Source organism: Prunus avium, chromosome 3 (assembly GCF_965620075.1).
Source record: "Prunus avium chromosome 3, drPruAviu1.hap1.1, whole genome shotgun sequence".
NCBI lineage: Eukaryota > Viridiplantae > Streptophyta > Magnoliopsida > Rosales > Rosaceae > Prunus > Prunus avium.
In genome coordinates this window covers 13,827,551-13,839,368 of record NC_142286.1, presented here as the reverse complement: position 1 = coordinate 13,839,368, position 11,818 = coordinate 13,827,551, and the positions used below count along the sequence as shown (strand labels likewise).

The following is an 11,818-nucleotide window of genomic DNA, read 5'->3' as shown; positions in this document are numbered from 1 at the left end:
CTAGCTTGAGATGTCCTTCCATTCAGAGGCACCTTCTTTAATATTTATTTTTCACAACAGTAAAATCGTTTTCAGTTTGCTACCTCCTTAGTCAAAGTGAACGTTTAAGACTTCCCTAATATAATTCTCTGCCTTAATCAAATTAATTAAGGGCTACTCTCTCTCTCTCTATCTCTCTCTCTCTATATATATATATAAGATTACATATGATTTACATGGAAATCTTACAAATCTGCCATGCACGTGCCAACTGTCAAATGAAGATGAATCCAAAGGAAACGACCAAGTTTAACAAGTAATTAAAAGGAATAATCGACCAGGGCATCGATCGCCTCCTCAAATCTTCATCATCGTGTACATCGATCATGAGATTTTCATATGAACAAAAGTTGGAAAGTTTGGTTATTGGTCATAGTTTTTGAATGGTAAATAAAACTTTTAAGCTTTGTCTTTATAGATTTCATGAACGGGATGTCATGGAGTTCTATTTGTGAGGTTTTCAACTGATGAGAATATGTTTCATGGAGTTTTATTTTGTAATCTTCTTTTTTCATGGAGTTTTATTTTGTAAGCTTTGTCATTATGACGCGTACCCTCACATAGTCCAATTTGGGGATTTGGAGATTCATACAAATAAGCTTAATTGCATAAAAGTATATAACATCTTGTGCATATTCGCTAATCTCCAATTAGTTCGAGTTATCTCATGCTCGCAAGTTTACATTAATGTTAATAAACAGGTGTCTTATTACTACTTGCAACATCCTATATTGTAAGAGAACCAAAACAACACAAGAACTTCTAATTCATGACTCAGAATTCGGTCATTAACTGCTTAGTGAGCGAAGAGATCATGTATGCGTGACTTGATTCCGGATTTTCATTTGGACACGAAATTTGAGCTCCCACAATTTCCATTATATTTTGTAAGGGGCGAGCTAGGGCTAGGTTTTAAGGTTAATGTTAAACGAGGGTTTTCTTGGCAATGCAACTGAGTACTTCAGGAGTGAATTACTGGGATTAATTAAGTATGAAAGCGATGAGAAGACAGCCAGCTGACAAAGGCAGTGAATTTTTTGAAGTGTGAGCAGTCGTCTCCTTGTGGGCTGACTTTTCCTGCACACCCTTAATCATAATCTAATCATGTTTTTGCTTTCCAAGTTTGTTTAGTATTTGATTTTTGGAGTTTTCTTGTTGAACTTTGGTGTCCTCAGAATATTCTCTCCTCCTCCAACACTTTCCTCCAAAGGCTTCAACTTTCAAGGCCCGCCCTCCTTAGCTATAAGATTCCTATATAATTATTAATATGTGTTCTCTCTCTCTCTCTCTCTCTCTCTCTCTCTCTCTCTCTTCCTGCATTAGTTATTACTTAATTAAGTTTAATTTTAATCACTTTGTAGTCTTAGGGACGAAACAAATAGATCAGACAAATATAATTCTCTCTTATGAGTTAGGAACCATGCATATAGATATTTGAATAGAAGGGTTTGGGAAAAAGCAAAATGTTGTCACTACGGGTATGTTTGTTTCCTGGCTTGTCTTATAACCTTGAAAATTAACCTTGTTTGATCAGTTCAATTCAATTCAAACCAGCTTTTGAAAGTACTCTCTGATTTCAAGGCATGGACATGTCCCCAACTTTGAACCAAACATCCAACGAAACCTTATTCATGTGATATTACAGTACACCCCCTAATTAATTAATTCTATATATGATGCGACGGAATGCTTTATACATACTAAACAAAAAACAAATAGAATGAAATTTATGTTATCTATGTACCATGTATAATTGCAAATTGCACTCTTTGAAACCCTAGGGTGCAAGAAGAAAAAGAAGACCCTAGGGTTTGCTTTTGAAGTAAGAATTAGTAATTGTTGTAAAGCATCAAGTAATTGCACGTTCAGGAATTAACTTCAATGGAAATGGTGCAGAGGGAGAATGCTTTTCACATTTGAACGAAATTCCAAAAAATAGGAGACCAGATTTGGATCTAAGGAATCCATATTGCAGAGACCCACATGCTTTTCGCTTATAAAAAGTTGGAGAATATAAACTTTTTTGCAAACCCACCTATTTCATTTTTATTTTTCTCCTTTTGTTCTTCAATTTATTATGCCCTCAATTAGTTGTATAAAGATCTGAGCTACTTCTGGCCCTTAATTAATTAAGCACAAGAAGTTATAAAAATCTTTTTTCTTGAAAAATCGTAGCTAAACCAGACCATTAACCAAAGAGGCTAATTAATCAGAAGCAAGTATATATCTTATCATATGCATTTCAATTTGGGAGTCCCACACCGATGGTAAAATCTAGCAGCAACTCTACAGAAAACTGATTTAGAGCCTACTAATTTCATGTCTTATCGTGCTCGTTGAGTGAGATTATTCTAAACTAATAAAATAAGCATCATTACAAAATAAGGAAAAAGCTTTGCCACTAAATTTCAGTACCTCCCTTAATCAGTATTGATCAAGAAAAGCCAATTAAGTATGATTATATAATTCATTATCTTTGCATGAGAAGACGATATATATATATATATATAGTCTCTTTCCATTGATGGTCAAATGATATCGGATTCAAGTGATTTTTTATAGAGATGATCATTGAATGAATATCTACAAAATAGACATTTGGATTAGTGAAATAAAATGTGGAGTACACCCTACAAGAGTGTCCCTCAAATAAATGAGAGATCCTCAATGGAATATATATGTGTGAAACTTAAGTCAAGAATTTCAAATTTTTAACTAAATTATAAAAAAAATATATATGTTCACTAATTGAGAAGAGTCAAATTGTTGTATCGTGGTATATTGGACTATGGACATGCTGTAAGCTAGCTACTACCAACAAAATGATCATGTAATAATGCAATGACATAAAAGATCGAAGATTCTCTTTTTGCCTTAGAAAGCAAACCTAAAAGCGCACTCATTCTCTTTCTTTCCTATATTATCTTTTCTTAGGGAGGGAAATGGGACCATCTGTTCTATGAGAGAGAGAGAGAGAGAGAGAGAGAGAGAGAGTGCCCAACACAAAGATTCGAGAATGAAAATCCACGGAAACAAACTGTATTTAGGGGGAAATTGAAGAAAAAACATTTAATAAAGCATCAAATTAATTATGAGGACAAAAGTTTTCTACAAAGGAGATAAAATTAATACATATAATCCAGTTGATGATTCTTGTCCACTGTTAGGTCACTGAATTATTGGGAGATTGGATAGCGATTAGACAACTTCAAGACAAAGACTTGTTTGAAAACTTCGTAATTAAAGGCGTTCAAACATTCAATGCAGGCACTAACTGATATAGACTGGCCAAAAGGCTTGCGATTATGAGAGGGGTAAAGGTTGATAAAAAAAAAGTGATATTTGTTATGTACCTTAATTGTGGTTCCGAAATTGATGGTAACGTTTATTAAGGTCTCATTTGATAAATATTTATTTTTTATTTTTTATTTTTTTATGTTAAAAGTGAGAATGGAAGTGAGGATGAGTAACAAAAGTGGAAACAAAAATTAAAAACTGAAATCTATTTAAAATTGTTTTCACTTTTGTTACCTGCCCCACCCATCCATCCTCTCCACTCATCCTCTCTCTCAATCTTATCCTCACTCTAATTCTCACTCTCATTTTCCTCTATACTCTAGAACAAAAATTGAAAACTAAAAACTAAAAATAAAATAGTTAACAAATGAGCCCTAACCTTTTTCTTTTGGGGGGTCAGTTAACCTCTATTCTTGAGTAAAATCAACAATGTTTGGCAGATAAGACTGAACTATTTCAATTAAAACAGACAAAAGTCCTACCCTCTGTAGTGTTGAAACTCAAGCTGTTAAATTGGACAACAGTAACATAGTCTTACAAGTGCCACCTAGAATGGTGAGACTCATAGGTATAAACTTTGACTCAACTCCAATTCAACACAAGTTGAGCCACCCAACGATGTCAAAGCCCGACAAGGGCATGTCTAGCACTGAAACTTAATCGCAAACAGTAGCATCAACGTGAGAAACGCAACAATTAGAGAACAGACGAATACGAGCATCATATATCAACATGAGAAACGCAACATTTAAGGAACAGACGAATAAGAGCATCATATGTCAACATGCGAAACGCCTAACAGTAACTGCACCCTCAAAAGTTCCATTAAATGTTTAAAATTTATCTCCACTGAGAGCCGCTGGCCATGCCAACTGGTGGTGCGTAGACTGAACTTTTAAGGTCCATTACTCAACTTTTAAAGGAAATATTTCCACAATTTTACAATCCGAAAATTGAAAAGATTACAGGTACAACCTGCAGAGCCTATTTCTTCCGGTTGAAGTCCAAATTCATCTCCTGAAGGTTCAACAACAGATCATCTGAGTTCAAGTAAACTTTGTTCGATGAATTTGAGATTGTATGTGCAATCTCTCTTGCAGCTTCAATCTTCCTCAGTGTAATAAATGCCGGATTGTTCGCAATAGCTTCACCAATCAGCTTGGCACTTGTGGCCTCACCCTGATCAACAGGGACAAATGATTTAAGTAAAATGTGTTTAAAAGTGATGTCCATGTTCATACATACAATAACTGTGCAACATTGCTATTTTATGTTCATCACATGGAACGAACAGAGATATTTAAAGACAGTAATAGGGCATATTTGCGTAAAAAAGATTTTAAAAAATTTATTATATAAACAGAGCTTTATGATTTATTTCCAAAGAACATCCATGGAGGACTATGCAATAAAAAATCACTGATGTCGATTCAAGGACAACCATTATATTATGATTTGGAACTCACAAATAAATCCAAAGTAATTCTTAATAGGGAAGCATTTTGAATTTGTAGCTATAAGGCACTGGGTTACATGCACGCGGCTTCTCCATGACTTCACTCAGGATATATCCATAAGAACCAACACTTTCAGTTTAATGGCTAGTAACCTTGCAATTAATACAAGATTAGTATATAATATGGAAAACGGGTCGTGTTAATGGGTAACGGGTTGACACGGCACGACCCGTTAAGTTAATGGGTGACAAATACTAGACCCAAACACTACCCATTACAATTTGCGAATATCCGACATGGCTAGTAAAGAATAAACCAGAAAAAATAAAATAAAAAACTATCACCGAGCCCAGCCAGCAACCCCTTATCTCTGTCCTTTCTCCCCCAATTTCCATCTCATAAACACCATAACAACCACTCAAAAGAACAACCCACATGGACGGACAGTGAAGAAGTCTTCTTCACTGGTTCTCAACTTTCACATCTAAAGAAAAGAAATTTGGATTCTAAAAAGAGAGAGAAGGAAACATAAAGAGAAGAGAGAAGGAAATAAAAAAATAATAAAGAAGAAAATTGGGGAAACAAGAAGAAGAAGAAAAAAAATAGAGAGGAAGAAGAAAAATGTGCCAGGGAAAGACGAAGAAAAAAAGAAGAGGAAAGAGGGAGAGAGAGAGAGAGAGAGAGAAGAATAACAAAATAAAGTGACGGCAGTGAGAAGAAGAAGAGTAAAACAAAGAGAAGCTGGGTAAGTGTTTTTGTTTTTGAAATATGAATTGTGATACATAAGTACAAAATTACCCTCCTTAACGGGTTGATAGCAAATATTCACGAATGGACCCAACACGACCCGTTAACTTAACGGGTGGCTAACGGGTTCACCTGTTTTTAACCCGACCCGTTAAGCTCAACCCAAATACTGATAATTTCGTGCGAATTTGTGTCGTGTTAACAAGTTGTGTGCAACATTGCCAGGTCTAGTATATATTATCTATTTTGAGAATGTGTTATAACTGACCTCTGCTCTGATGATAGCACTTTTCTTGTCTTGTTCAGCCTTGTCCACAACAAATTTAGCTCTCTCAGCTTCTTGTGCAGCCACTTGTTTGGCCTCAATTGCAGCGGTGAACTCCTTCCCAAAAGTGAGGGTGGTGATTGACACATCATCCAGCGCAATGTTGAAATTGGCTGCCCTTTCAGTCAAAATCTTTCGTATTTCCCTACTAACAGTCTAAACATAAAATGGACAATCAACACTAACACAACACTTAATCCAGAAACCATATGAGAGTAGATGCACTAGGGAAAAAGGAGTATAAAACTTCCAAGTGGCCAGATAGGAAAATGAAGAGCATATGCATAAATAGAAAGCAAGGACCAAGAACATGAACAATTTGCATCTTAAACCTACATCATTAGCAATTTCGATAGTGTTTAACTAATATACAATAAACTAAACTCATTGAGCGTGAATTGTCAAACATGGGCTATGCTCCCTACCTCTCTCTGAGTAATGAGCTGGCTGGCATTATACTGTGCAACAACAGCTTTCAAAGTTTCATGAACAATAGAAGGAAGGACTCTCTCATTATAATTCTCACCAAGAGTACGATAAACTGTAGGAAGCTGGTCTGGTACAGGACGAGTAAGAACTCGAAGCCCAATTTTCACCTGTACAGCACAATGAGAAAACAAAAGATAACATTCAGGATCGAAACTACGGACAATATAAGCTGAAACCACTGAATTACCTCTAAAATTAAACCTAGTTGCTAAACTTTTTTTCTGATGATTGCACATTTGGAACATAGGATGCAGGTTTAAATGCTAAAAGATGAATACTGGTAAAATTCAAATTTGGGTTTCCCCATAAAATGAGGAGAAACATACTAAAGTACCTCGTTTGAAGCAACAAGAAAAGTTAGCACTACACATCACATATATAAAAGGGGGTAGAGATTTGGTTTATAGGAAAGGAAGTGCAAAATGACTGAACAGAAAAGTAAACAACTAGATGCCAGCATACACCTAAATAAATCTCAAAGGTTTGCTTTCAGCTAACGATTTTAATCCATAACTATATGCAACATTTAATTTAAGGTTAGTCATTTGAACTGATTGTCCATTGAAAACCAACAATGAAAATATATGAATTAAACAGAATACTGATTGTCCTCCAAAATTTGATTGTCCAATTGACTGTCCTCTAAAATTTGAACTTGCATTGAAACTTCTGAATTCTGATGAAAATGAACAAATTTAACATATTCCACTTTTGAAAAGCAAGAGTAGAAGAATTAAAAATTCATCGGCAAGATTTTGTGCTCCCCAAATCCCAAACATGATAAACCTGCAAATTTGCATAGCTAAATGAAATATAACTACAAATGAGTTATAAGTTACCCCAAGACAGGAGAAACAATCAAAACATGATGAGTACAGTAACAATGTATAATATACTTTTCTATTACACAACAGTTATTGTGGCAGTTGCTTGAGATCACCTGTCACTGAAACTGAGATGCAAGGAGTAACATGCGTTCCCAATGAGACATTAAACATGTGCAACCAAAGAATTAAAAGAATTATTTAAGCATATATTACAAACCATGACGTTGTCAAAATTTCATGTAACAGTAAGAAAAAGAAAATGTATCAACCATTTGGAGATCGCGGCTGCCAGAAGTACTCTCCACCAGATGAGGTCGTGCACGGACATCATAAATGACTGGCCTCTCAAACCAGGGAATGATAAGATGTGTCCCCTCTGGGTAAACCTGCACATGCAACATTAGTGTACAATATTATATAACAGACCATAAAACAGCGGGCAAAGGCAAACAGATTTTGCAACAGATTGATAATGAAGTACAGATTTATTAACAATAAATGAACATATTTTGAAATCTAAAATCTGTTTGACACGTACACAGTAAGTGTACAAGCTGTTAGATTCATCTTTCACTTGGAAAAATTAAGCATATGACTTGGTAGACACCCCTTTAACTTTATAAATTGTGTGGCAAACTCCATTCATTGAAAAATTCTCTTAATAAAGGATACCACCATCCTAGAAAGTTTCTCGTATCTGTTAAATGATTTTTACATGAGATATCTCTGAAATATGTGTCATCATCACTGGTGGATCTGTTCTGTTATTATCGATAGGATTGCTACTCATGCTGGATCCATCTCAATAGATAGACAACATAAAACCACATATAAATAGAGTTACTAGAGGGATATTATGGAGATTTAAAACAGACATCTTTTAAACGAATAAACCCACAAAATAACGGCATTTAAATATTGAAAATACGCTCTGAAAATCAGCAAAAGTATGGACTAAATTTGCAGTCAATCATGGAATATTTTGAATTGATATAACTAACACGATCATAAATTTGTGTCTAAATGCATAAAGTGTGATATTGGCCGTAAGTTTCAAATCCACAGTTTGAATGCAAATGCACCATCAGTGTATATATTTCTGTATATATTATTGTTAGGAAGAAAGAATCACAAGAGGATAAAGGTAGTTTTGCAAAATTAATAATAAAAAAATTACATGATAGATCGTGAGACAAGAAATGCAGATAAGAAAGTTTCATTCTATATAATTAATAATTTTTTTGAACTATAACCTTGTCTTTGACACCAATTATACGGTTGAACACAATGGCTCTATGCCCTCCCTCGACATTGTATATACTGTTGGCAACTCCATACAAGCCAAGCCCACCAATTATTCCCACCTTAAGCAAAGCAGAAGCTGCACCACCGCCTGGCACTTTGGGAACCTTAACGTTGTTGAAATTCATATTCCTCCTTGCTGAGAACATATAAAGAAACAATGTGGTAAATGCAAATGTACCATGAACCAAGAAAATTAAACAAAATATTTAGTCATGAGCGCCACATTCTAAGCCTAAAGTGCAGCTACAAACTAGACAGAGCAATGTGAATCTGGAAAGAACTGCAAATAAGGGAGCAAGTGCTTATAAGGCAACTAATGAATTGCTAGAGGTTTGCTAAATGAACAAAGAAGAGAATCTGAAAACTTACTAACTCCTCTCACTAGAAAGCAGTTCCAATTAGGGCTGTGTTTCGGCCGGAACAGATCGGAAACAAATGTTTTGAATTCCGTTCCGAAAACTTTCGGAATTGATTTTCAGTCCCGATTCCGATTTCCAAAATTTTGGAATATAATAAATCCATTCTGATGCAGAATTTTCGGAAGTAAATTATTTTCAGAATTTTTGGATATAATTTCGGAATATCATATTCTCTTAGAAAAACACAAAATTCAATCTTTTTCAGAAAATCAAGACAACCAAGAAACTAAAATTCAACGTCTCAGCCATAAGAAACAGCAAAAATATAAAACAAGGGCTCAAAATATAAACAAGAAATCGTCCAAATATAACCAAACACAACTGGAATTACAATTTTTGTTTAAAAAATCCTATTCTCAGCAACCAGGCAGAAAATGTAGGCCAAATAATATAAAAACATAAAATTTGTTCCCATACCCTTTTCTCAGCTACCAAACAGAACGTTAGACAAAAATATATAATGAAAGGAGAGATGTGGTGGTGGTGGGTACCAGTGGAGGTGATAGATCTTTGGGGCAGAGGAGAAAGAAATAGAGAAGATTTCTAGGTCTGAATGTTGGGGTTTAAATGGAGGTTTTGGATGGCAGCGGCGCCGAACAGAGAGAAAGAGATAGAAGGAGAGAGAGTTTAGAGCTCAGAGCTCAGAGCAAAAGTAAAAAGGCAGAGAAAGATGTTGTTGGTAGATGAAGGCAGTGAAGGCGGCGCGACGCCAATAAGGAATTTTCCATGAAAATAACAAAATAAAACATGAAAAGCTCAACAAAACAACCAGCAAACACCAAAACCCAAGAATCGGTTTTGCAGAATCACAGGAATGACAGCAAACCAACCAAAAAGCAAAACGAAGAATCGGAGATCGCAGAACCGCAGCGGTACCTTAGCAATAGGTCTGCCGACGATGAACGAAGGACGCTGTGAGCAGAGCGAAACCGGAGATTTACCGGACCCAATTTGCAGGCCCCAGCAGCACAAGGGTTTAGGGTTTACACGTTGCGAGCGAAAACGCGAAATGTTTTGGCCTTTAGGACATATAAAGGACCAAGAGTATGGGCCAAGTTCTACCATTATTAACGGACCCAATTTTTTAGGCCTCTAATTTTATTTTATTTTGGTTTGTACCTCTTATCATTTTCTTGAATTGTTTTTTTTCTTGCTGTTATTTTTTAAAAAAGTTACTTCTGCTGTGCTATGAAAATAATTAGGTGTAAAGTAAAACAACTTCATGTTTGGTAAACAATATTTTAAAGTGCTGTTAATAAATACAAAAATCAGTGTCAAAATCGTTTGTTAATTTTTAATATAAAAATGTTGTAATTGTGAATAATGACTAAAATAGACGTGATGTTGAAAGTGTTATGCGCTAATCATGTGGTGATAGTGGTGGTGGTGGAGGAGGTAGTGGTGAAAGAGGGCATATGGAAGTCCAATTGCCACATGACCAAATACCAAGCCTTATGGAACTTGAACATAAAACTGCAAAAAAGACCAACTTACAAGGGCACGATGCATAACTCAAAGGTTCCTTGACTGACGTCCAGTTATTTCTATGACAAGCCTTTAATTATATATGAGTGCTCAAACAGAGAGATTATAATTGTTGGTTCAGCAAGATAACAATACAACTATGATAGTGTTCCTTTGTTTTGGACTAGGAGTTTGTTTGGCAAGCCCGAACGCCGTAACTACCCCCATCAGAACGGCCCAGAAGTTCGGATTGAACTGCCCAGGGGCATATCCAATCTGGGCCAAGATCCGCTGAACTGGAGGCTGCAACGGTAGCCTGACGCCCTGCTGAAGGACGTCGGTAAAGAACGCAACCTCACCGTCCTTAGGGTTGCTCAGGGATTCGGTAGGGCCCGGAATCCTCATCCCTACCGAATTGGGAATCATATATTCCGCCCTAATCCTGTCCAGCTCTCGGTATGTCAGTTTATTGAGCGGCAGGTAGTCTACATCAAAGAGTTGCTCCCTCGCTACGCCCATCGGCACCCTTTGATTCCCGCTATTCACTATTGTTACCCTCGGTAGGGTAACTGCCTCGGGAGACTCTTCACGGCCAGAGGTGGAAGTGTTGTGTAAATACAGCTGCACCAAAATGGATTCAGATGCATCCTCAACTTGTGATACTCGCAAATGCACGAGCCGTTCGGTAGTATAGCGTATGTAAGTGCGAGGTCGATCCCACGAGGATTGGTGATTGAATGATCCAATTCATTTTCCCTACACAAAACAGAAACGAAAAAAGAAAGGAAATAAATAAAACAAGAAAGAAAGAAAATAACTAACTCAAGTAGATAAGTTCCCGAGTACAATTAGATTAACGGATTGATTCTAGCTAAAGTATGATTAAGCCATGGTGTTTGGTCATAACCTTGTGTTCCTAATTCCCTAATTTGATCATTTGTTGTCTAACCTAAAATTAAGCATTAGGAACCCATTAAGCATAGAAGAACATTTTAAACAACCAAGTATGTATCTAATCCCTGTTGTCGAATGTCCATACATACTCTTCCTATTCATAGTTCAATTCGAATTAAAGCATGGTGTATACTCTTAATTCAAACCAAGATAGCTAACATGCAAGCCTAAACGGTGATCAATCATTCAAACTAGCATATTAACTTATAAGCATAATGAATAAGAACAAAAACCATAATTGAAACTTGGAAACTAATTCAACTTGAAACTAAAGAAAAGAATTTACATAATGAAAAGTAAAGTGGAACTAAGAAAAACTTAAGGAAAATTTCAGCACAAAAGATTTCATTACAACAATTGAAAACTAGAAAGAGAAACTAAGAGAATTTGAGGGGGAGAAGGGAAGGGAGCTCTAGAGAAGTGTTTGAGAGCTCCCCCCCTTGGGGTGTGTTTACAAGCTTAGAGAACTTCCCTATTTATAGGCCTAGGGGAAGT

The 11,818-nt window shown here is 36.0% G+C and overlaps 1 protein-coding gene across 2 annotated transcripts; it reads right to left on the bottom strand.

Annotated features, from left to right (window-relative positions):
- Positions 1–4,132: 4,132 nt before the first annotated feature.
- On the bottom strand, positions 4,133–9,942 carry LOC110759365 (prohibitin-1, mitochondrial). Of its 2 annotated transcripts, none has more exons than XM_021961424.2 (6): positions 9,782–9,942; positions 8,435–8,622; positions 7,451–7,567; positions 6,291–6,461; positions 5,809–6,021; positions 4,133–4,515 (listed from the first exon to the last, which is right to left on the bottom strand). In XM_021961424.2, exons 2-6 carry the CDS (start codon positions 8,609–8,611, stop codon positions 4,321–4,323), a joined length of 873 nt encoding a protein of 290 aa, XP_021817116.1. In that variant the 5' UTR covers positions 8,612–8,622; positions 9,782–9,942; the 3' UTR covers positions 4,133–4,320. The 2 variants fall into 2 exon arrangements, with proteins under 2 accessions (XP_021817116.1, XP_021817120.1); XM_021961428.2 differs by lacking the exon at positions 9,782–9,942 and adding an exon at positions 8,856–9,005.
- Between the last annotated feature and the right edge of the window lie 1,876 nt (positions 9,943–11,818).

Excerpts from the sequence above, each read along its gene's own strand:
- LOC110759365 (XM_021961424.2), bottom strand. The coding sequence starts at position 8,611 with ATGAATTTCAACAACGTTAAGGTTCCCAAAGTGCCAGGCGGTGGTGCA. Across the intron at positions 6,462-7,450 it reads GCAGCCGCGATCTCCAAATG|GTGAAAATTGGGCTTCGAGT; the intron begins GTTGATACATTT and ends TGTGCTGTACAG. Across the intron at positions 6,022-6,290 it reads AGCTCATTACTCAGAGAGAG|ACTGTTAGTAGGGAAATACG; the intron begins GTAGGGAGCATA and ends TTTTATGTTTAG.